The sequence below is a fragment of the Physeter macrocephalus genome, chromosome 21, assembly GCF_002837175.3.
Source record: "Physeter macrocephalus isolate SW-GA chromosome 21, ASM283717v5, whole genome shotgun sequence".
Lineage (NCBI taxonomy): Eukaryota > Metazoa > Chordata > Mammalia > Artiodactyla > Physeteridae > Physeter > Physeter macrocephalus.
In genome coordinates, this window is record NC_041234.1 from 102,379,282 (window position 1) to 102,405,648 (window position 26,367).

The 26,367-nt window shown below is 40.4% G+C and overlaps 1 protein-coding gene and 1 long non-coding RNA gene across 7 annotated transcripts in view; one reads left to right on the plus strand and one right to left on the minus strand.

The window, feature by feature from the left end:
• ENOX2 (ecto-NOX disulfide-thiol exchanger 2) overlaps positions 1–26,367 on the minus strand; it is a 374,580-nt gene that overhangs the window by 127,920 nt on the left and 220,293 nt on the right. For 5 of the 6 annotated variants that reach the window (XM_055081649.1, XM_055081650.1, XM_024128148.3 and 2 more), the window contains exons 1-3: positions 26,140–26,336; positions 13,086–13,241; positions 4,795–5,001 (exon numbers count right to left, since the gene is read on the minus strand). In XM_055081649.1, the coding sequence (XP_054937624.1) occupies positions 4,795–5,001; positions 13,086–13,241; positions 26,140–26,236 (460 nt within the window). In that variant the 5' untranslated portion in view covers positions 26,237–26,336. Of the gene's footprint in view, positions 1–4,794; positions 5,002–13,085; positions 13,242–26,139; positions 26,337–26,367 lie in introns of those variants that run through there. The other variant, XM_055081653.1, reaches the window with a different exon arrangement.
• LOC114484679 (uncharacterized) overlaps positions 7,652–26,367 on the plus strand; it is a 45,971-nt gene continuing 27,255 nt past the window's right edge. The window contains exons 1-2 of the long non-coding RNA XR_003677847.1: positions 7,652–7,805; positions 11,453–11,646. This is a non-coding gene — a long non-coding RNA (uncharacterized lncRNA). The remainder of the gene's footprint in view (positions 7,806–11,452; positions 11,647–26,367) is intronic.

Here is a 26,367-nt window from a genome sequence, read left to right on the forward strand (position 1 = left end):
CTCCCATGTTACCAGCCTAATTTTTCAAATGCTCATTACCTTTTCTTTGGCCTATTGCAAAAGGTATCTAACTGACCTCCTCTCCTCTTACCTATTTTTATACAGAGCGGTCACATTAATCTTTCAGAAACAATCTTCTTCGTTCAAGATTTTCTTCAACAATTCCCTATTATCTGAGGAGTAAAGACCCAACTGTTAAGCCTTTCAAAGTGTGCTAACGATGGACGTTTTCCCACCTCCTTTCATGTCTACTCAGTACACAAACCACTACTTACTGTTTCCTTGAATGTTCATCAAAACCTACCACCTCTGTACCTTTGCTCATGCTGTATCTATGCCCCATTGTCCACATTCAGATGCTTTCTCTTTGTCAAAGACTTGGTCTAAATGCTACCTTTTTTGATAACCCCAGTCAGGAACCAGACAATTTCAATCTCTCTCTCTCCCTGTCTTCCCCCCCCCTCCCTCCCGTCCTCCCTTTCTCCCTCCCTCTCTCTCCTCTGAACTTCCATAACACTTTACCATACTTCTCGTACAGCACACATAACTTTCAAATGTCATTATTATTAGCAATGAGTGTGTCTTATCAGTGTCTTGAGCAATGCCAGGTGCTCAATGTTTCTTTAATAAATGAATGTATGACTGCATACTAACCCTGGGTTCATTAAAGGGAAGAACTAGGTTTAGCTCATTTTCTACTCTGTACAACATTTAGCACAATAGCTTACACAAAGGAGATGTCCAACAAGCGCCTGTTACGTGAATGAAGATTCTATAAAATGTCTAGCACTTGGACCCAATTCTTCCAAATTGTTAACCCTTAGGGAAGGGTTAGTAGTTAGGGAAGGAAGTAGTTAATTGTTCTATGCCCTTTCCAATTACTCTGTCTTCTGCCTTCATCTTATTTGTCCACTGCCCCATAAAGAAAAATAACAATTCAAATAAGCAAAGGATCAGCCATGAAACTTTATAATATTTACAAAGAAAATCATTCCTATTCCAATTGCCTCAGTCTCCCCAAATCTGAACTTTTACCAGGAACAAGTGACTTTGTGCAGAGTAGTTCTTGCTATCTCCACTCCAACTACCATAGTATATAAGCCGCTATCACTTCTGGATTGGACTAATGCTATGGTTAGCTAACGAACCACGAGTCATCACACTTGCCCATACCCTTCAGTCCATTCTTTACCCAGAAGTGATATTTCTAACATGTATATCAGATCACATCACCCTACTCCTTAAAATCCTTCAGTGGCTTCCCATTGTATCCAGAATAATAAACTCATTACTACAGGCATAACTTGGAGATATTGTGGGTTCAGTTCCAGGCCACCATAATAAAGTGAATATCGCAATAAAGTGAGTCACACATAGTTTTTGATTTCCCAGTGCATATTGAAGTTATGCTTACACTGTACTGTAGTCTATGAAATGTACAATAGCATGATGTCTAAAAATTGTAAATACCTTAATTAAAAATACTTTATTGCTAAAAATGCTAACCTTCATCTGAGCCTTCAGTGAGTTGTAATCTTTTTTTTTAAACTTTTTATTTTATATTGGAGTATAGCCGATTAACAATGCTGTGATAGTTTCAGGTGCACAGTAAAGCAACTCAGCCATACTTATACATGTATCCATTCTCTGGATGGGGGAGTTTGGGGGAGAGTTGTAATCGTTTTGCTGGTGGAGGGTGTCACCTTGATGTTGATGGCTGCTGACTGACCAGGGTGGTGGTTGCTGAAGGTTGGGGTGGCTGTGGCAACTTCTTAAAATTTAAGACAACAATGAAGTTTACTGCATCAATTGATTCTTCCTTTCAGGAACAATTCTCGGTAGCATGCAGTGCTGTTTGATAGCATTTTACCCACAGTAGAACTTCTTTCAAAATTGGAGTCAATCCTCTCAAACTCTGCTGCTGCTTTAACAGCTAAGTTTGGGTAATATTCTAAATCTTCTGTTGTCATTTCAACAATCTTCATAGCATCTTTACCAGGAGTAGATTCCATCTCACGAAACCACTTTCTTTGCACAGCTTTAAGAAGCAACTCCTCACCTGTTAAAGTTTTATCGTGAGATTGCAGCAATTCAGTCACATCTTCAGGCTCCACTCCTAATTCTAGTTCTCTTGCTATTTCCACTACATCTGCAATTACTTCCTCCACTGAAGTCTTGAGTCCCTCAAAGTCAGCCATGAGGGTTAGAATCATGTTCTTCCAAACTCCTGTTAATGTTGATATTTTGACCTCTTCCCATGAATCACGAATGTTCTTAATGGCATCTAGAATGGTAAATCATTTTCAGAAGGTTTTCAATTGACTTTTCCAGATCCATCAGAGTAATCCCTATCTATGGTAGTTATAACCTTACTAAATGTATTTCTTAAATAATAAGACTTGAAAGTTGAAATGACTCCTTGATCCATGGGCTACAGAATGGATGCTGTGTTAGTGGGCATGAAAACATTAACCTCCATCAGAGCTCTTGGGTGACCAGGTGCATTGTCAATGAGCAGTAATATTTTGAAAGGAATCTTTTTTTCCTGACCAGTCAGTCTCAGTAGTGGGCTTAAAATATTCAGTGAACCATGTTGTTAAACAGATGTGCTGTCATCTAGGCTTTGTTGTTCCATTTATAGAGCATAAGAAGAGCAGAATTAGCATAATTCTTAAGGGCCCTAGGATTTTTAGAATGATAAATGAGCACTGGCTTCAACTGAAAGTCACCAGCTGTATTAGCTCCTAAAAAGAGTGTGCCTGTCCTTTGAAGCTTTGAACCCAGGCATTGACTTCTCCTCTCTAGCTATGAAAGTCCCAGATGATATCTTCTTCCAATAGGCTGTTTTATCTACAATGAAAATCTGTTGTGTAGTGTATCACCTTCATTAATGATCTTAGCTAGATCTTCTGGATAACTTGCTGTAGCTTCTACATCAGCACTTGCTGCTTCACCTTGGACTTTTATGTTATGGAGATGGCTTCTCTCCTTAAGCCACATGAACTAACATCTACTGGTTTCAAACTTTTCTTCTGCAGCTTCCTCACCTCTCTCAGCCTTCACAGAACTGAAGAGAGTTAGGACCTTGCTCTTGATTAGGCATTGGCTTAAGGGAATGTTGTGGCTGGTCTGATCTCCTATCCAGACAACTAAAACTTTCTCCATATGAGCAATAAGGCTGTTTCAGTTTTTTATCATTTGTGTGTTCACTGAACTAGCACTTTCAATTTCCTTCAAGAACTTTACATTTGCATTCACAAGTTGGCTAACTGTTTGGCATGAGAAGCCTAGCTTTTGGCCTATCTCAGCTTTAGACATGCCTTCCTCACTAAGCTTAATCATGTCTACCTTTTGATTTAAAGTGAGCGACTCTTCCTTTCACTTGAACACTTAGAGGCCATTGTAGGGTTATTAATTGGCTTAATTTAAATATTGTTGTGTCTCAGGGAATATGGAGGCCCAAGGAGAGGGAGAGAGATGGGGGAGCGACCAGTTGGTGGAGCAGTCAGAACACACACATTTATCAGTTAAGTTCACCATCTTAGATGGGTGCAATTTGTGGCACCCCAAAACAATGACAATAGTAATATCAAAGATTACAGATCACCATAACAAATATAATAATAATGAAAAAGTTAAAATTTCCCAGAATTACCAAAATGTGACACAGAGCCACGAAGTGACCAAATGCTGTTGGGAAAATGGCTTTGATAGACTTGCTCAATGCAGGGTTGCCACAAATCTTCAATTTGTAAGAAACACAATATCTGCAATGCATGATAAGGCAAAGTGCGATAAAAAAGGTATGTCTGTATAGATTAAAGGACCAACATAATTTGGTACTGTTTACCTCTCAGACTTCATTTCCCTTCACTGCCTCTCTCTCATTTACTGTGCTCTAGTCATGCTTACCTTCTCTCCTCTGCTTGAACATGCCAAGTCAATTTTCATCTTAGGGTCTCTGACTTGTTCTTCCTTATTTTGGAATGCTTCTCCTACAGATGTTTGCGTGGCAATCCCCTTCATATTGTTCAAATCTCAATTCAAATGTTAGAGAATACTTGCTTTCCTAGCAACCCCAGGTATGTTAGCTGTTTTTAATCTTCTTCATAGCATTTATTGGTACCTGATATTATTTTTTTACATATATATCATATTTTGCCATCTTCAGAATGTAATACCCCTGATGGCAAGAATTTTGTATGCCTCAGTCTTTGCCATATCCTCAGCAACCTAGTATTCTGATTATCAGTCAATAAATATTTCATAACTAACTGATTTCCATAGTTATTTTTGAGCATCTACTTTTGTACCAGGTTATGTGCTACATGCTGGGGATTCAAAGTTAAATAAGACACAGTCTTTCCCCTAAGGAGTTCATTCTCTGTTGCAGGAGACAGAGGTAGAAAGAGACAGTTCTCATATGGTGTTACAGGTGTCATGTTAGGAGGAAGCACCAGGCGTGGCAGAAGCACTGAGGCAGGGGTGCCCAAACCAGCCTGGGGCAGAGTCGGGAGAGAAGTCAGGGAAAGCTTTCTAGAAGAGGTTATGATTGAGCTGAAGCTTTAGGGTATGAAGATGTGTGTGTGGTGGGTGGGGGTGGAAAAGGTAATTCTAGTCAGAGGAAAAGGCATAAAACACCATATACATCAGGTAGTAACATGCATTTTCCATCTATGAAGGCAAGAGAGGTTGCCATTAAGCCCAAACTTTAGCTGCCACAGGTGCAAATACACTGATCCCCAATCTCTGTGCTGTGCCTGGTGGGCACAATCCTCATGACTAAACACCTACCAGAAAGATAAAGGGCTTTGTCCACCATGTACTCCTCAGCAAAGCGAATGTGACAAAAGTTTTTTTTGCTCTTCCGAATAGCAATGATCTCTCCACACTGCTCAAACACTTCCACGATGATCTGCTCTGTACCATTTTCAGGCAGGCCGCCCACAAATACTGTTTTGCATCCTGGTGGTCGTTCTCGGGTTGCAGGAGGTGGAAGATCTAAGTGTAAGTGCAAAAGCATTTGAAATTAAAATGTTTGCTTAGGACAGACCTCTTAGAAACTTAACATGTCCCAGAGACAGCCCTTCTGTCCCCATCAGACTTCTGCCTAAGAGTCCCAGAAGCATGTGGCCTCCAAGATGCTCATCTCTGCTCCATAGCAAATTGGTTGTCTGAACCTGAGAATTATTTTATTCAATGATTTGGTGATCGTGAGGTATGTATACAGGATAAAGACTCAGACCCATCTGTCTCATCAAAAGTTCTTTAATTTTGTTCTTTACTTTTGTTGTGACAACCCAGCTATGCCCAATTTTCAGTCATTTTTATTAAGAAGACAATTAGTGGAAAGAAATCCCACTCGGTTTAAACTTACTTTTGAGAATTCTTAGAACCAGCGTCCTTGAGAGAAGGGTTTGTTTAATTCAGTTTGTACTTATTGTATTCTCCCTGTTCATGCTTACAGAAAGAACTGTTTCAGGATTAATTTGACAGTGAAGGGGTGAACATTTACAAAAATATTTACAGCTATCAGAATAATTTGGTTGACAAAGTCAGCCAGAGTACAGATCATCCCTTTTAGGTTTTTTGTTTTTTGATACCAGTGAGCTCTTCCTCAGATTCTTTGCTAGAGAGGTGAGGTCCGGAGCCAATCATGCAGCATTTAGAGGGAAGTAAGCTCATCTGGGAAATCATTAAATAAAGTGAGATAAATTTGGCTGTAGAGTTATTAAAAACCTACTTAATGAGATGATTCTCCTTCTGCTTAAAAAATGTGCTTTCTACTCACTTATACATAAAGCCGGTTGTATCTGCCAGCTCCTTGTTGCTGTTTATATGTAGCAAAGCATTTCCCAAGCAAAATCCTACAGTTCATAGCCCAACAAAACAAAGCATGATGGTCAAGGGTTTTCTAGTGTTGGTTTTGTATCTGCAAGGATTTATTTTGTGTAATCCGTTCTTCCCATTCAGCTCTTAACAATAATTCTCCCAGCTCAAGATTTGGAGAGCTCAACAACCAGTGATTACAGCTCACATGCAAAAATAAATGAGTTTCACTTGCAGATTAGGCCAAGGCCCCCACCTGATTCTTATCCAAGTTGGCAAGCAGATGATTTGAGAGCTGCCTCGGCTATTAGCATCTTAAGCTTCCTCACTTTGCTTATTAGTGTGGGTCAGAATAATCAAGTTCTCATGATGCTCTCTTTCCCTCTATTTAGTCAGTAAAAGGAGTTGAGGGATTCGGGGAACCTACAAAATTTCTGTTAAAATTTTAAATGTCTGCAATTTCAAGAACTCACTGTATTGGTTTTTCATTCCATAGGAGAAGTTTAAAGGGAAAAGAAGATAACCTAGTGAGCAGGAATCTGAAATGTCTAACATTAGAGAGGTTATAGCTTTAGCCAAAAAGGGAAAAAATGAGATCCAGAATCTCTTGAGACTTATACTTCTGAGTTTTATAAGAACTGGAAAGGATTCTAGATATCACACTTCCAGTGATTCTCAACTCTGGTAGCACATTAGAATCAACTTGGGAGTCAAACAAACAAACAATGCCTGGGTCTCACTCCAATGAGTCTGATTTAATTAGTCTGGGGTGCAGCAGGTGCATCATTTTCTTAAAGTTCCTCAGGCAACTCTAATGTGTAGCTATAGTTGAAAACCACTGACTTGGCCTAAACTTATAATATTCTGAGGAAAAACCTCAGCTGAGTGAGGTTGGGTAACTTATTCAAGGTCAACAAATCAGATAGAAAGAGAAGGAAAATGAACTTGGAGCAGTTAAACCTGGATTTAAACCTTAATTACTCACTGTCTGTATGACCTTGGGAAAATTACATAACCTCTGAGAACTTTGTTTTTTCATCTTAAAATAGGGATACTATCCTCTACCTTACAAGGCTTATTGTAGGATAATTGATAATCTACTGCCTATATTGCATGTGGCATAATGCCTAGCACTTGATAGCTTCCCAATAAATTGTAGTTATTATAGTGTTATTATTATTTACTATTATAGAACTCAGGTTTCCTAATTACCACTCTGAGGCTTTCTAAAATCCTACTACAAGTCCGGAGCGGAGTGATAGCTAAGACCTGGATTTCTAAACTCTCAGCTCCTTGCTTTATCCAGATCTTTAGATAAGGCTGGGTTTGGGAAGGAATCACTCTTATTGGTAGAGAAACTGTTACAGAACTGAACTTGGTTCTGCTTCATACCCCACCCCCCCAGCAGTAAAACCAGTCTACCAAAATCAGGTGGTGCTGAAGGAAAGTACAGCATTTATTGCAGGCACCAAGCAAGGAGAATGGGCAGCTCATGCTCAAAAGACCCGAACTCCCTGATGGCTTTCATGGAAGGGTTTTTAAAGGCAACATTTGGGGTGAGGGTTACAGGGTCTATGACTTTCTTCTGACTGGTTGGTAGTCAGGTAACAGGGTGGTGTTTCAGGAATCTTAATCATCAACCTTCTGGTTCCAACCAGTCTAGGGCATAGTCCTTGCAGAGGAACGAGGACTCTGTTTTATTGTTGAATTATTGTTCAAGCTATCTTGCTTAACTGCTTTTCCTTTGTTTCTGTATTCCTTCACTTCTCCAATTAGTAACTGCTTGTGCCTGCTCTTTGGCACTCAGGGAAGACCTAGGAGACCAAAATCTTTTCCTACAAACAAGAAACAGGGGACACAGAGGGCCTTTTGTACCCTGTAGGGCCCGTGGTGTCCTGCTCAGTTTCAGAATCTACAGCTGTGAAGACACACATGATTTTGACCATGGAACACAACCCGGCCACTGACTATATTAGGTAAAGAATTTTCAACAACATCTATTTAGTTAGAGCCATGTTTTCAAATCTAAGGCTTCAGAATAAAATCCTGCCTTAGAACCCTTCTGAAGTTTACTATTTAAATGAATTCAATAATCTTTTTATGAAGCAAATAATCACCTTTTTATATTATTTGAGTTAGCCTAGGTTTACCTTTAGGTCCGTTGAGAGACTCTAAGGAATGTCTGGTTACTGCTATAGTTATATGTAATACTGACAATACCAAGGCTCTTTCCCTTGATGAAACCATCACCCTATTTAGATGCTGTGATTATTCTGTGGTGACTGTCTGCTAAGTAAAGGCGCATAAAAGCCACTAAGAGTAGTGTCAAGAATGCTGGGGATTTATTTATTTTCCTTGGGTAAATGTAGCATTTGCTGAGATTTAGGTGTATGCCACCAGCAAGGCAATGGGCTGTACTGTCTTCCTTAATGGATAGTACTTGTTCTTTAATTAACAGCTCAAAGTACTTTGTTGTCTGGGCCCGATTTTCTAATCCCACTGAAATACAGTGATATGGGCATAGCAATGGTAACTCCATAGGAGTTAATCCTATTAATCAGGTAATGTGCTAAGCTCCTGTAACACCCCAATCACCACTCGGATGGAGAAGAAACTTCCATGTAAAAATATGCAAGATAACTGGGAGTATAAAGCACTCTAATCTCTGGTAATGGAAAAGGAGGAGCTTCAAGCAATTCTAATTACAACTAAGCACCTACTCTGGGGAGCTGTGTTGGGGCAATCAGCATTTAGATCAAAGTCACTGCTCATCTTTGAGAAGTGAGGCAGGGAGCAGCATAGAGGCCCAATAAACCACTTGCATCTTGCTTTTCAAAGGAGCATCACAGATCACTCAACTGGTTTGCCAGAATTTGCATACTGCAAAATCTTTGAGTTGATTTTATTAGACAGCCCAAGATTGAAGGTCCCCTAGGCAATCAGCAGGGGTCAGATATATTTTAATGTAATCCCAACTGATTGGAAGTAATCAGAAGGCCAGCGAATCTTTACTAATTCTCAATTTATCCATTTTCTCTAATTTTCTTTATAGAACCCAGCCCTAGGAGCCAAAATGAATTCAGCCTGTTTTGAGATGGTAAAATGAAATGATTGCTCTTTTTCTGGCTCCTGGGTGCTTTCCCGCATGCCTGCACACAGATAGCAGACGATATTCCACCATTTATTCCACGTTCACTGTTATTTCACAGTAGATGAAAAATGCAACCTCTCCATACAGAAGGTCTATCAGCTGAAGTGAAAAATCTTGACAGAATTGAGTTCTCTGGAGAGAGGGTGCTGTCCTCTTCTTATACCACCAACTGAGGACTATTAATTGGGAATGCAGTAAATCTCTGATAGCCACCCTGTGAAAAAAAGTACCTGTGTTCCAGAGAGCTTTCTTTTGCCATATCTCTGACTCCTAGGAATCAGAAGATGTTGCTCCTAGGACAATTCACCATTTATCTTTAGGAGACTGGTGTACAGTCAGCTCCAGTCTAGTTTGATCTGTTGAATTTTTAGACCAGAACTGATTTTGCCTAGTCTAGATCAGAGAGGTTAAGTTACTTACCCAGGATTTCATGGCTATTTAGTATGGAGATCTGGGATATGAAACCAGGCCTATGTCACGTTGGGGCTCTTAATTATTATACCATACTGCCTGTTCCACTGAAGGCACAAAGCTCTACAGGCCACCTACCAATTTGCTCTTGCTTTTCCTAATACATTTTGAGGAACTTTTGCCTAGGTGAATAATTATTGTGGTAGCTACATTTTTAATGTCAAGAATCATATTTTTAGAACTGGATGAAACCTTGGAGGTATCTAGGGTAACCTAACCCAATAGCCTCACTTTACAGACAAGGAAACTGAGACCTGGGGAGGTCATGCGACTAACCCAAGATCCCTCAGGTAGTTGGTGACAGAGCTGGGGGTAAAACACAATTCTCTCGATTTTTAATCTAGTAGTTTGTTCACTATACTACAATACTGTTTTTTGCACATTTGATGTAGATCCACCTGGAAAAGTCTAGTGGTCAGTTGGCTATATGTGTCTGAAGCTAAGAGAGCCATGGACTGAAAAAATAGATTTAGAAGTTGTCGGCATGTGGTGTGATTACCTCATGCTCTCTTGGTTTGATTTCTAGACCTCTGACTTCTCCTTTTGTATTCATCCATCCATCCCTCCATCACTCAAGAGATATTTATTGAACACGTACTATATGTCAGATACTTTTCTCAGTGCTGGGGATATATCAGTGAACAAAACAGACAAAACTTCCTGCGTTTGTGGAGTTTACATTCTATAAATTGCATAGTTTGTTAAAAGGTAATAAGTATTAAGTGAAAAATAGAGAGTGTAAGTAGGATTGGGAGTGCGGCAGGGAGGGCTGGACTTTTAAACAGGTTGTCAGGGTTACTGAAGAGGAGACATTTGAGCAAAGACTTGAAGGAGGCAGATGAGTTAGCCATGCAGATATTTAGGAGAAGAGTATTCTAGGCAGAGGAAAGAGCCAATACAAAGGCCCCATGATGGAAGAGTGCCTGGTGTGTTCACAGAACAGCATGGAGGTCAGTATAACTGGAACAATGAGTGATGGAAAGGAGAGTGGTAAGAGACAAAGTCAAAGACATAATGTGAGAGAGGGAGGACCTTCTTTGCCATTAAAGGTCTTTCTGTGCCATTCAAGACAGGAATAAAGACACAGACCTACTAGAGAATGGACTTGAGGATACGAGGAGGGGGAAGGGTAAGCTGGGACAAAGTGAGAGAGTGTCATGAACATATATACACTACCAAATGTCAACTAGATAGCTAGTGGGGAGCAGCCGCATAGCACAGGGAGATCAGCTCGGTGCTTTGTGACCACCTAGAAGGGTGGGATAGGGAGGGTGGGAGGGAGGGAGACGCAAGAGGGAAGAGATATGGGGATATATGTATATATATAAAACTGATTCACTTTGTTATAAAGCAGAAACTAACACACCATTGTAAAGCAATTATACTCCAATAAAGATGTTAAAAAAAAAAGGTCTTTCTGTGCCATTAAACAGACTTTGGCCTTTATTTTAAGTAAAACAGAGAGCCATTAAAGGGTTTTGAATAGAGGAGGGACATAGTCTGACTTAGGTTTTAAAAAGGATCACTCTGCCTGCTCTCTTGAGAATACATTGTAGGGGGCAAGGGTGAAAGAGGAAGACCAATTAGAAGGCTATTGCAGTAGTTCAGAAAATGTATTATGGGGGCATAAACTGGGTCATAACAATAATTATCATGAAAATAGTAGAATTCTAGTTATATATTTTAAGGTAGACCTGACAGAGTTTTCTAACAGATTAAATATGGCGTGTGAGGGAAAGAGAGTAGGTAAGGATTACCCTAAAGTTTTGGCTGAGTAATTGAAAGGATGCAGTTGCCATTATCTGAGATGGAGAAGGATACTAGTGGAGAAGGTTTGGGGGTAAATATTAGGGGTTTTGTTCTGAAAATATTAAACTTGAGATATCTCTTTGACATGTAAGTGGAGATATCAAATAAGCAGTAGGATATGAGTTTGGGGTTCAGAGATAAGCTCTGAGCTAATAATATAATTTAGAGTATCACTGGCATACTTTTTTTCAGCCATGAGATTGGATGAGCTCATCAACGGTATGAGTACAGAGAAGAGATCCAAGGACTGAGTCATAGGGCTCTCCAATGGTAAGAAGTCAGCGAGAACAGAAGGTTATCAGCAAAGGAGACTGAGAAGGAATGACCAGTGTGAGAAGGAAAACCAATAGTGTGGTATCCTGGAAGCCAAGTGAAAAAGTATATCGGTGAGTAAGGAGTAATCACCTGTGTCATACATGGCTGTTAGGTCAGTTACGAAGAGAAGTGAGAATTGACCGCTGGATTTAGTATTGTGAGGTCATTAGTGTTCTTTTTTTTTTTTAAAGGTATGAGAATGTTTATAGCAACTAGTAACATAAAATAAATACATATTATAATGTGGTATCATTACTGTGTATCAATTTATCAAATATTTTAAAAGCATATTATGTAAATATAATTGTCATGGTCCTTATAAAAGACTGGTTTCCAGGTATGAATGAGAATACTTGTCTAACTAACTTTATTAGTGCTATAGACATTAGTGTTCTTAAGCAAGCATTTTGATAGAGGGGTGGGGCAAAAGCCCAATTGAAGAAGATTTAAGAGAGAAGAGGAGAAGAACTGGAAACAGTAAAGATTAAGTGCTTCAAGGACTTTTGCTGCTAAGGGGTGTACAGAAATGCAAACTCCCCTTTCTCTCTTAAATTTTGAAATGTTAGAATTCCTTAGGGTGCCCTGCTTGGTCATCCTCCTTCTTGATCTATATAATCTCTCTGGGGGTCATTCTAACACCTTCAAATGACCTAATGTTTCAAGAAGGATGAAGGGGTCACTAGTTCTAAATATAGTAGAGAAATAAAGTAATTTAAGGACTAAAAAGTATCCATTGGATTTAGCCCCTAATACTTTATTGGAAATGCATTAGAACGATGAAAGACTAACTACCATTTTAATTTCAGTACCTTCCATGTGGAAGTGTTTGGGAGACGGTAAGCTTGGAGTTGGGCTGGAGAGGTGACAAGGACCTGGATGAAATGTTAGGTGGGAGAGAGGGGAAGGAATTGATGGTAAAGATACTTTCTAATGAAGAAACAAGACAGAAGCAGATCAGATGGGTGCATAAAGAGACTGTGAGAGCCCCTAAATCACATGACCTTATTGCTGGGAGGCCACTGAGTGCAAGAGACTATACCAGAGACAGGCAGGAGTAAGTACTGGGGTTTATAATCAAGGCTTCATCAGACACAGTTGGTGGGCTCTGGAGACGATAAGTCAACATACCAAATTCCTACTCTTCCCATAGCACTTGCTCTTTCCATTCACCTTTACAAAGTCTTGGGGCTGTTAACAAAAATGGCACTTTTGCCATGCTCTCAGCAGAGAACTAAGGGAGGCTTATCCGTTAGTGTTTTCCCCACCCAAATAACCTGAGCCCCCTTTCAACAAAATTCAAGTTCTAAAAAGGAACTAGAACACTAGTTTACTTTAAGCTGTGTCAGGAGTGTTATATTTTGAATTCAATTCCAAAGCCAGGTTCCTTCCCAGAAGCCACCACTTTACAGGCACTAATTGCCCTGACAGCATTCTTAACACAAAAACAAATAACCAAGGGACTGAGACACCAAAACATTGTGACTTGTGTGGAGAAAAAGCAGAATATTACTTGGATTTGGAGGGAAGAGTGTGCAGCTTTTACAGTGTATGATCTCTTTTACTACTGGCATATCTGGTGGAATTGGAGGAGGTACTATTCCCAGGCCAGGCATCATTGGAGTTATTGGTGGAATTCCAGTCATCATTCCAAGAGCAGGATCAAAGTCTAAAAAAGGAGAAGAAAGAGAGAACAATAAATTACACCGGGCAAGATCAAGTAGAGGCAGAACGCTACCTTATAAGCCTCAAACCAAAGGTCTTTCTAAGACAGAGGCAAAATATTTAAGAAAACATGTTATTAGCATTACCAGGTCTTAAATATTGTTAATTGTGCATTTTCCTTTTGGGCTAGGCCTGTTTGTTTTTGTTTGCCCAGTGCCTGTTTGTCTCTACCTCTCATTTTGACATCCAAGGCCCTTTGTAATGTGACCACGCCTTGTCCATTGATCTTTCGTTCCACTACTTTCCAACACACACCCTCTGCTCCATTCAGACAAGGCTTCTTGCTGTCCCTTGTAACACTTCCTGTCTTTTTGCAGTATAGCATGGTGCTAAGAGCATACAGTTTTGGGGTTCAGGAAGACCTGGGTCCTAGTTCTACCATTTGATTAGCAGGATGAATCTTTTGAAGTTCCGTCTCGTCATTTGCAAACTGGGGTTAATTCCGCCTACTTTTATAGGGAGCTATGAGCAATAAACAAAATGATGAATGAAATGTGCCTAGCATAATGCATAGCACAAAAATGCTCAATAAATAACTATTCTCTGTGCCTTTGTTCCTGTTGTTCTCCCTGCCTGCCTGGAGTCATTCGAGCCTCCCCAAATTCTCCCCATGCTTCAAGGCCTGGCTTAAAGTCCCACCTTTCCAGATAATACTGGTTCATTCTTATCTCTTTATCTAAAAACTGTTCTACACCTGTTGCCACCGAATTTTATTTTGCACTATCTTTTGTTTCATTCAGGGGGGCTTCTAGGATGTGTGGGGCTTGTCTAGATACACAATTGATTCACGACAAATCAGCATCAACACTATTCTCGTAGCCCATTCGATACCATGAAAGAAATACCATACCATACAGCTGGAGTGATTTACTTGCCAGGATACTCTCCTGGAACCAAGACTCTGGGAGGACTCCACAGGCACAAGTTCTGAAGCTTCTTGGGGGCATTTACTTGAGTCTACATGTCGGGTAAAGGATTGAAGAGTGCCTCAAAGGGAGAAATGGGGACTGAGGTCCACATAGGTTCAATCTGAGATTGGGGCTCCTTGCTTAGATGACACTGCAGGCCTTTGTCAATCCCAGGCACTGGAGGGGAACCTAGAAAATTTTGAGAAAGCTGCTTCTTGCCATCAAGACCCACAGAGGAGCTGCTCTGGACTTGGGGCACCTACCCCGATGGCACCATCTACCTGGCCAGTCCTCAGCTCTGGAGAGGGACTTAGAAAATATCTGGACAGTCATTCCAAAGCTCGGGGTCCCCTGATGTGAGAGCCCATGGCAGGGGCCCCGCTTACCTGGGTCTAAAGGCGGTACTGATTTCATTGTTTAAATTTTGTCTGTATAACAAAATGCACGTTCTTTGAGAGAAGGGAGTGCATTCTACTTCATTTCCCCACCTCTCACCCCTGCCCTCTGTTACAGAATGCACAGTGTATTGCAAACAAAGAAAATATTGCATAAGGAGTTCTGATAATGTAGGGGTAGTCATGGTAACAGTGGCAGGTCCTACTCCCCCAGACTTTACCCTGCTCACCACTCAGGCCCAAGGGACAGTGCCTTTAAGTATGTCCTCAAGGTGGCTCTGAACCCCCTGGGTGGTTCTGTAAGACGTTGAAGGAGGTGTATCTAAACAGTGGGAAGAACCTGTGGTTCATACAGAAGCAGGACTTCAAGTACGATAGGCCCAGAAGGAGGGAGTCTTGTGACTGGGCAGATAGGCAGGTGGGTGGCACATGAGCACCTCCCATTGCAAGCCAGTCCAAGAGAGCTAGGGCATTCCCCATCCTCCCACATGCCTGTCATGCTGAGATGCCAAGACCTGGAACATGTTTAGGAAGAAAGAATTTTCTTCTAAAAGGAAATTTTATTTTTCTGAAAACAAATTTACTTTTAGCCCTCATATGTTATCTCACCCAACATGCAAGTATTCACACATGCCTGTGCGTGCACACACACACACACACACACACACACACACACACTCCTTCCCTTCCTCCCTGTGACTCTCATATCTCTCCTCTCCTCCACATGCTAGTTATATGGCCTTGAGGGATGTTTCTTAATATCTGTGTGCCTCCATCTCCTTTTTGGTAAAAGTAGGGAGAAATAATGACATTTAGCTCAAAGGATGAAAGGACAGAACAGATATGAAAACCTCTGGCATGATACATGGTGGTCCTGATAAGTAAGTTTCCTTCCTTCCATTCAAAACATGCGTCCACACACTAATACATTCACTTATTCAGGCATTCACTTCCACATCCCACAAACATTTGTGATAGCCTCCTATATGTCAGGCTCTATGCAGGGGGACAGGGCGTCCAGGTCTTTTTTTCCATCCTGGAGAACTTAGGAGCCCTGACACTCTGTGTTCCTATGCTGTAGAGTGAGAGCACTGTGGTTAAGAATGCCATTTATGTCTTTGGAAAATTTGATTCCTTGTGTATAAGATTTTGGAAAAATTGTTAACGTTATCTCCCCCATTTACAAACTGTTAATTTTCAGTAGGAAAAGATCAGATTAGATTGTGTGCCAACTAAACAATCCCATCTATTTCCCCCCCCGCTACTGAAATGTTTGTCTTCCTTTTATTGTTCTGCCTGCCTCCTCATTGTTATTCATATAGTTCTGTCACTCACAACTCTACCTTACCACAGATTACAGAAACATCAGTTCATTAAACAAGTTCTGCCACTTCGACTGAGAAAGAAATGCCTGTCTCCATGTACTGTCTACTAATAAATTGAGACAAAGAAAAAACAAATACACAGGATAAATATAACTCCTGACTGATGTACTCACCACTGTGCTGTTTGGTATGATTACATTAATATTTTATGAAATTCATTTAAAAGCAAGTGTATTCATGACATATGGCTAAGGCCAGAGAAGATAAACTCCCTTTCTTCTTTGCATTCAATATGCCAAGAGTTCCATAGGCTACACTGCCTAGCAGGGCTTGCTAGAGAGCAGGATGTACATTGTACATGACATTTCAAGGGCTCCTATCACATTGATTATTTCTTTTGTTTATCTTCAACCATTAAGACCAAAGTAGACTTGAACTTCCAATACCAACCAAGATAATAACCATTTGAAATCATGGGCCTTATACAAGTATTGCAGAATCTGAAAAAAATCAAAGAAGTCCAACACTAAAATACACTGGGAATGGAACACCAGAAAAATTCTCTCCCTTTTTCAGGCCCTATTCTGGCTTGAGGAGTACAGCCAACATGTACATAGTATTACCACTTATGTTAGGAATTTAAACTTCTGAAGGAGATTTGAAATCATTTTATAAAAGGGTTGTGGAGGGACTTCCCTGGTGGCCCAGTGGGTAAGACTCCACGCTCCCAATGCAGGGGGCCAGGGTTTGATCCCTGGTTGGGGAACTAGATCCCACATGCATGCTGCGACTAAGAAGTCCACATGCCGCAACTAAGAGATTGCATGCTGCAACTGAAGAAGTCCGCATGCCGCAACTAAAAATAAAAGATCCCGCATACTGCAACTAAGATCCCCGGTGCCACAAGTAAGACCCAGCGCAGCCTAAATAAATAAATAAATAAATAAATAAATAAATAAATATTTTTTAAAAGTGTTGTGGAAAAGGCCAGGGTATTCCCCTAAAGTCCTTTCACAATAAATACCCTGTTCTGTTTTGCTTTTACCACCATCTCTTCCTCTAACGCCCTTTCCCTACTGCCTTCTTAACTCTTGGCACCGCCATTGGTGGAAATGTCATAAGATGTTGGTTTGTATTCCCTCTTCTGATGCATGTACTTTCCAAACTCCCAGCTTACTGGAAATGCTGCAAATGCTGTTTTTCAGTTGCGCCACCTTGCTCCTCTGAGTTGCAGCTCTATTACGTCTCTATTATATGACTGTAAGTAATGTTTCAGTGTAGCCTTAAGTCTTCCTGCTGCCTAGCAACTTGCACTTAACTCAACCTACAGTAGTTATCTAGCAATATTATCATCCTCCATTCTCTGTACACATCTGAGCCAGGGAGCTACAATGGAGGAGAATGTCATTTGTCCAGTCCTCCGTATGTCTAACCATTTGTATGTCCTTCAGTATTTTGATGCCAGCCCCTCTGCAGGTGCTGGGGTTGAAGGAATAAGATAAAATCCTCGACTTCAGAGTATAGCTTGGGAACAGCCATGCAAACAATTAAAATGCTTTATTATCAATTATTATTATCATCACTATAATTGTTTATTGGGTGCTTCCATTGTGCTAGGAACTGTGCTTAAGCATTTTATATAATCTCATTCCAAAAGACCAGTGGGCTAGGTACTGTTATTATCCTTCATTTTATAGATAAAGAAACTGGGGCTCAGGAGGGTTTAGTTACTTGCCCAAGGTTCCACAGCCAATAACCTAGGCAAGACCTAGGATTCAAATCCAGGTTAGTTTAATGCTTTTAACCACTGCACTGCCTCTCAATGTAGTATGGCAATTGTTTTAATGAATTAATTTAATTACAGGTATAAGGTGAAACAGGTATGCTGAAAAACATGGCAGACGAGTAACAAAATGCTTCTGTATAATTCTTTTTTGCAAGTGTGGCGGATTAAAGGTGGATACGAATTCTTTGTTTCCCCTCCTGTCAAGAGGTGAGGTCTATGCCCCATCCCTTGAGGATCTGGATGGGCTCTAGAACCACTTTGACCAATAGAATACAGCAGAAGGGATGTTGTGCCTGTTTTCAGGGCCAGGACTTAAGAGAGATAAAATTTCCACTTGTCTCTGGGAACACTTGCTATGGGAGCTTCAGTCACAATGTAACATGTCTGACTACCATGCTGGAGAGACCATGTGGAGAGGGCCTTAGTGTAAATGGAAAGGGAGGGATCCAGCTGAGCCCGGGGTTATATCTGTCCCTGCCAAGGTGCCATGAGTATGAATAAAGTTGTATTGGAACCTCCAGACTATCCCACCACAGCTGAGGCATCCCAGTTGATACCATGTGGAACAGGTGGATTGCCCATTTGAGTCCTGCTTAAACTCTTTATCCAGAAAAATCTTAAAATATAATAAAGTCATTGTGTCTTAAGCCACTAAGTTATAAGGTGTTTGTCATACAGTAATAGGTAAGCAGAATATGCGGCACGTCTGAGGAGTGGGGTGTGATTGGTTAATAGAGTTAGCTATTTTCAAGTAATTAAAATAGAAAGTACACTAAGCACCTAACTAGACTGACATTATTTTTCCGATTATTGAAAAGGTGCTTTGGGATCCAGCAGGGCCCCACAGCCACTGTCTTTGAGCAATTGTTGTCACTGTACTATTGCTGTGTAAAAGGACCAGTTGGAACAATGCCAGATGACAACACACTACCAGATGTACAAAGACTACAGATGTCTACAAAACACTAGAAACCTTAGAGGTTGCCCATCTTTGATGCCTGACAAAGACACCACATATGCCAATTTTATGGTTCAACCCTTGATATTTTCTGGCAGGCCAGTTCACGATGGCTTTCTTCCTATAGACAGCAACCTCTACTTTTGTGGCAGGGGAAGAGGATGCTGTCCACAATACTACTGCCCATTGATCAGGTGTATATGAATTTCCAGGTTTTATACACATCATCTCATTTAAACTTCAGAACAATCCTAAGGAATGACCAATATTATTATTCCCTGTTTTACAGATGAGGAAATTGAAGCTCACAGAGATAACACAGTAAGGTCACACAGTAGGTGGCTTTTACTAGTTATGCTCTCAATCATTAGTCTACTCTGCTTCTCACAAAGTCCATGGGTCCACAGGAAAAAAAGATACTTCTTGTCAGACTAAGCTCTGTTATCTACTTACTCAACCTGTAGATTCCTTCAAATGTTCCTGTCCAAAAGGCTACCATAGGGCTGCTTATCTCTACAGCCAGAACTTCCTGTTGAGATATTCACTATATGTGTTGTCACAGCATTAGATAATTTATGGCCCTCTGTTCTAAATCTGAAGTCTCAACTTTGACCCACAGGAGAAGTTGGAATTGTGGCAATGTATGAACTGGAGATAGACAGATATAGGATCTGACATATTTACTATCCTGCTTGCCTTTTCAGAACTGGACCTGGTTCTGGCTGGCTGGAGTCCTCTTCATACCCTCAGAAAGCCTCTGCTTACACTAAGTGACTTCTCCCCATCCAAGTCCCCCCCCAGGTCCATTAAAGGCATTTCCAATCTTTTAGGTATTCCAGAGACCCTCGATCACCAGGAGGTAGTTTGTATTTTGCAGTAAAACCACTGAAATGCAACTATGGATTAGTCTAAAATAAATGTTCCAAATAGGATCTAATTACATATGCATAATTAAGCTATTTTATAGAAAATTATGATTCCAATTCAGGTATACATTTCTGGTACATTATTGCTATTTCTTTAGAGTTCCTACAAAATTCATTGGAAAATTAAGAATTATGCCTGGGTATTGAGAAATTTTAACTCACTACAGTCCTGGCTGCCTCCTCTCTACACAGATCCTTGAAAAGACTTTTCAGGCAGCCAACCTGAAGAGGGAACACAGATTTCTAAGGAGAGCTTGGCTGAGCTGTGAGATGACCTTGAACTTACCACAAGCCCTCTTGGAAATAGAACACAAGTTTCTAAATTTTTGCACAATGACTTTCAAATTCTACCAAAATCTGTCTTGCTTCTCCAGAAGATCATCAAAACCCTTGTTTCGGGCCAGTTGGAAAGTTGGGGTAGGGCCTGGTTCATGTGCAATGACAAACGAGGCAGCAAGCTGGGCTTGGGTGGATTATGTGGCATAATTTCAGCTCATAAAGACTCTCCCTAATAAATATCAACTTTCAGCCCAAATTTCAACCAATTAAGCTTTATTTCATTAGTATAAGTTTTTGCAAATATCTATATATCTAGTCCACCTTCCCCCTATTCCTTCCTATTTTGTTCTTTGTGTTCTTGACTTGTTAGAACATTTGACAGATTCAGGGTCATGCCCCTGACTCTCATCTAGGGACGCTGTGAACACCTTTGGAAAGGCATTAGGGAGGACATTTCACACTACATCTCTGGTTCCTAGATTTCTGGATTTTAGAGATGAATAAAAATATATATATACATATATATATTTAAGGTTGCCAACCTCTTAATTTGCTAAGAAAAGACACGGAAAAAAGTAACAAAAATTAACCACGTACCACTCATGCAATTCATAAAAGACAGAACATTTCAGAACCAAAAATATAGGAAATCTATAATCTCCGAATAAAGAACAGTCCTTTCAATTGAGCAAATTTAGCTTCATGAAAAATTCACTATATTCTTAGTTTCTACATTTTGCAGTGGATGAGGGAAAGCAATATCAACTGGTCCTGGGCTCCAGCCCAGTGTTTGGAGATGACTCAACTACCTCACTTAGTGTGCTCCCTTATGTATGAAGATCCCTATGAAAAAAGTCTTTCAGAGCTAAAGTGTCAAACACACACAAGTATTAAGGGCCATGAAAAGTTTGACTTCTCCTGAGGACTGGTATATTTTCTCTTCAGGGAAAATGCAAATTATATAACTGATCAGGTTTCCCTTTTTTGTTTTGGCTACCTGGTCACAAGTGCAGTTCACCTTTAGAAACTGGGTGGGATCCTATGACCTACATACCTGAATTCTAATTAACCTCCTTACGGGGCTTCCCCTTCTATTCTCATTTATATTTTCCCAGATGATGGTTTATTTTACTTGTACTTTTTCTCTTTTACTGTAATCTTTCTTATAAGCTGCCTCAAATATTTTGTGGAATTGGGTGATGTAAATCAGCTCAGTATTTAACCATTTTCCCCACACTGTATAGTCTTGCATACCTTCCAGTCGTTGGTGTACCACTTCCTCTGCTTAGGCTGTTCTTAGTTCCTTTTTTCCATCTGACACTTTCTTATATATCCCTGGACACTGAGCTCAAATGTTGCCACTTCTGTCAACCTTCCTTGATCACCACTACCCACCTAGCACCCCCTCCATCCTACCCTGGCTAAAACAATACTTTTCTACATGTATCTACTATGGCTAAAACAATACTTTTCTACATGTATCTACTATGACACTTGCTACATTGTAGTGTAGTGATATGGACTTTGCTGCCTCTGCCACTGGATTCTGAGCTTGAAGGCTCATTTGGTTTCCCCTTGACCTAGCTCAATATATTTTAATTCATGGATGGGTGAATAAAAGCACAAATGAACAAAATGTTTAGGAAGTCTTTGAGTTGTTGAGGGTCAAGAGGCAGCTCAAATGAGAACAGGTTTTATTAGGGATAAAATATGGGGGTTCTAAAAGTACTCTAGTCACTATGAGGGAAGGAATCTTTCTCTTTTTGTTCACTGATTTTTCCCCAGGGCTCCTCACAGTATCTTGCTTACAGCAGGCCTCAGTAAATATTCCTTGTATGAATGAATGAATGAATAAACCATCTCACTCTACTGGACTCTTCATCATAGTTTCCATGGGGGAATCTTGAGAGTCCCATCACTTGGTAGGATTCAAGCTTGATTTGGAGAGACATTAGTTCTATTTGGTACAGCGGTGTATATATTATTGGCTCTTGGTGAAGTGTCCACCACGATGATGAACAGTGCTCTCCTTTCTCAGGATCTCAACATTATCTGCCACTGAAGATAGTAAAATAATAGAAACCCAAGTCCAGGCCTCCTTGAGGAGCTTGAAGAACAGTGGACTATCATGTGTCATACATCTTCATTCTTTCTGTTCTCGTCAGAGTTCGCCTGCTGCGTCCAGGGAGAACTGCCTCCTTAAGAATGAAAATTCTCACAGATGGGCAGTGTCTTGCTCTGGGAATAAGGGCCATGAGTCATATTTTCCAACATCTCTCATTATGGAGAAGGCATAGTCAATACAGTGGAGACACCATAATGAGGGACACTTCTTCTTTGGGACTTCACAGGCTCCACCCTTGGATGCTAAGGATATTTTAGTTTAGGGGAAAGTAAAGGAAGCAGCACACAGTATTCAGTGAGCACCCTTTAATCGGTCCATTCTTGGATTCATCTGGGATGGTGGGCCGAACAATGCTCCAAAGGCGGCCTGACTCTTTTTGGTGCCTCCCTTCATGTGAAAACTAACATTAGTCTTAATTGACGAGCTTGGAGAAGCAAATAATCTTTCAGGAAAGACAGGTGCCGGCCAGAGGGGACCTTCTAACCTGCCATCGTTGTGGATTAACTTTATTGAACAGCAGCTGTACAAAAAACACCATGTTAGATGAAAGGGAGCTCTGCACCAGACCCCAGAGATGGCCAGTCTCTGCTCCACGCTCAATGAATATAATAAGCTAGACACTGCCCAGATGACAGGCATGTGTCCAAGAGATTCAGCATCCATGACAGTATGGATTTGAGCTCTCTGGGGGAAGTCAAGGAAGCTTATGTATCATTTGTTTTTCATCAATGCCAAAAGCCTTTTCTGTTGTCACAGATAGGCCAGATGAGACAGGACAAAGAAAAACTCTGCCGGCTAAGAAGGAAACCTTCTAAGGGGCAGAAAAGTAGCTGAATTACTAAGCCATCAATGGGTGACCTCAGGAAACAGTTCCATGTGGCTCCTTTTCCATTTTAAGGAATTTGGGGCAGTAGGAAGAGGATTGGGGGATGTTTTACCCCATTCAGTTAAAACATTACATAAAAAGGTGGCAGGCCCCCTGTTTCCCAGACTCTAGCAAGAAGAAGGGTAAGCAGCATTGGCGTGTGGTGCCAACTCTCTGCTTCTCTGGACACCCCCAACCGGATTTGACAGGGAGCAGTCACCAGCATTGTCAGACACACACTGTTCTCTTCACCTGCCATTGTCCGGTGCTTCTCCAGGGAAAAATTTGCCCCTGCATTCATTATACTTCATTGTTGTTAAGAATAGAAATAAGCCATAATTCAACTTTTTGTGAGCCATATATCAGATGTGAACTTGAAATAATAATAATCATAGCTGAGTTCACTGAGGAATTACTGTGAGTCAGGCATCATTCTAAGACTTTACATGTATTAACTCATTAATCCTCATAACAATGCTATGTCATAGGTGCTATTATTATCTCTGTTTTACAAATGAAGAAACTGAGGCATAGAGAGGTTAAGTAAATTGCCAAAGGTTACACAGCTACTTAATGGCAGAGCAGGGATTTATTTGAACCCACGTTCTAATCTGATGAGTAAATTGCTTCCCTAAAATAATATGGAGAGGAGAAAAATCATTTCACATACAACTGAAGTGATTTTACACATAGCTTTACAAATTATGTCTCAGCTTAGTGCTATTGCCCTGTATACTTTTAAGAGAACTAAATATCAGTATTTCTAAGACCAGGTTTCCAAAAACCCAAGTAACTTTCCTTGGAGCATAGCTAAATGATCCCTGAGTCACAAGGTTGAAGGGGACCATGAGAAGCCATTTCTTCATAGTCCTTAAGAAAACAAGAGGGAGGCAAAGGGGCTTGAAGTGGAAATTAAAATCACTCTTGAGGTTTCAAATGTCTAGTTGGGGTGGATGTGATTAGCGCTGACACTGGCTGCCTGGTACCCAAGTACTTTCAATCTAAATGGCAGCTTAGCAGCTATTTGAAAGAAGTATGTTAGTATTTCCTTTATCTTAAATAACACGTAATATGACTGATCGCAATAATAATGGCACCAGTTAACTTTCATTGAGTGCTTATTATATACCAAGCATTGTGCTAAGTATATTATTTAACATTCACAGCAATCCTATGAGGTAGATCCTATAACCATCCCCATTTCACAGGTGAGAAAACTGAGGTACAGATAGGTCAAGTAACTTGCTCAAGGTCACATAGCTAGCAAGTGGCAGAGCCAGGATTTAACCTGAGCAGTTTGTCTTTGAGGCCTGTACTAAGCAAGGTACTGTCTCTGCAGAAATAGCCCTCTGAGCTACTGTTATGAAAACCTACCCTAATTTTCTAGGCCTGATATTGACCCCAGCACAGCTTTGGGCCTGTAACGATGGCCTGGATGATTTTTTACTCTCAATGTTAGGCCTTTTTTTGTTCCACATTATAGATGTGTGGCAAAGCACTGAAGATTACTTTGTGAGCATAGAGTTACGTTTAAATGTGGTAATTTACAAATAATCTAAGCTAACATTTAGTCCTCTTAGTATCAGAGTAGGTCTGGCCTCAAGATTTTTTCTGGGACATATACCCATATGGTTCAGTCTTCCATAAATTGGTAATATTTAAGCCAAATCAGATAATCTAGTCACTCTAGACTATAAGAGATAGTCTAGAGTGATTGTGATTGTGATTCAGGACCACTCTATATAAAGCTATAAAATCATATATAAGATTTTAGTTTCAATTCTACTAAAATAAAATAATGAAGAAAAATGAAATAAAAAAATTACCCCCTTTGGAAATGTTTATGAGAAATATATTAATAATGATCTTTAAAGTATTTTAATAGCCAACATTATTGAGCACTAACTATGTGCCAGGAATTGTACTAAGCACAATTTAATTCTCACAACAACCCTAAGTGGCATCACTCTAGATCTGTTTCTCAACTTTAATGTGCTTATGAATCACATGGGGATCATGTTAAAATGCAGCTTTGATTCAGTAGGTCTGGGCTGTGGCCTGAGATTCTGGGATTCTTAACAGCTCCCAGGTTATGCAGACCACACTTGAGTAGCAAGGTCCTAGATTGGCCTAGATTGTCGTGGTCCTGTCATGCTTTTAAGTAGGATAACAATTAAGTGAATCTGGGAGATGAATGTTTAGGATGTTTAAAAAGCACCCCAGGCTTCCTGATATCGCAATTCCCTAATGTCGTCATAAACCCATTTTTTTTTTTTTTTTTGTGGTACTTGGGCCTCCCTCTGCCGTGGCCTCTCCCGTTGCGGAGCACAGGCTCCGGACGCGCAGGCCCAGCGGCCATGGCTCACGGGCCCAGCCGCTCCGCGGCACGTGGGATCTTCCCGGACCGGGGCGCGAACCCGGTTCCCCTGCATCGGCAGGCGGACGCGCAACCACTGCGCCACCAGGGAAGCCCCCATAAACCCATTTTTTGATCAAATTTATAATTATTTTATAACATTTATATCATTATTCATGATTTTATATTTGCAAATTTGCCTACTTGCTAAAATTTCTTTGTAACCCCCCAAATCAATACTCACAGTACTTTCATGGTCATTTAAGGTCATATGCAGAGCGATAAAAATTTGAGTTGCCCAAGGCACATTCACAAACCTATTTTTACAGTTAATGGCTCTGACAGTCCAGGAAGCTTTTCTGTGTCTAAGCTAAGCCCTTCAGGTGACATGGCATTTTTCTTCTGATTTTATCTTTAGTGGTGATGGAGTTAGTATACCATGCCCATTCTCTTACAGGTTACTTTGTTCTAAAAAATATGAACAGTTATTCAATGTTAACAATAGTCTTTGGGATGTTCCCTGCTACCTCCTGTCCTTCCCTCTAGGAACCTAAGATTTTTGGGATATCTAAGTCAGTTCTCATTCTAGCTCCATGTTTATTTGCTTCCTCTAGGAAATGTATAAAATTAGACAAACTTTGTAATTCTTTGCCAAATCCTGCTGTACTTTTATTCCAATGAGTTAAATATTCAGTGACCGTATCCTGCATCAGATATACCCCCAGCTTGCCCATAGTGCAATAGGGAGTATACTAGTAACTACAGGCCACCCAGCCTATAAAGCTCATATTACAAAAATGCACACTCTAAGCAGAATCTGGTAAATGTCAACTTCAAAATAAGTTGTGTCATATTGTTATATTTATGTCCATATGGTCAGTGAAAAGAAACGCTTGTGAGGTGATTAAAAATAGCATACCAGGTAAAATTGGTTGTCCGGCAATTCCCAGCGGTGCCATTCCAAGATTATTCATTGCTGTGGCCCATGCAGTTGGATCAGACATAGGTAGTGTCATTGCAGTGGAATCCACATTCAGAGTTCTACTATTATCAGCTAAGAAGAAATGACAAGCAAAATAATTTGTTGTATTAAGGTTTCAGTATCTAGCAACCAAGACCCAACGCAGCCAAAAAAAAAAAAAAAGAA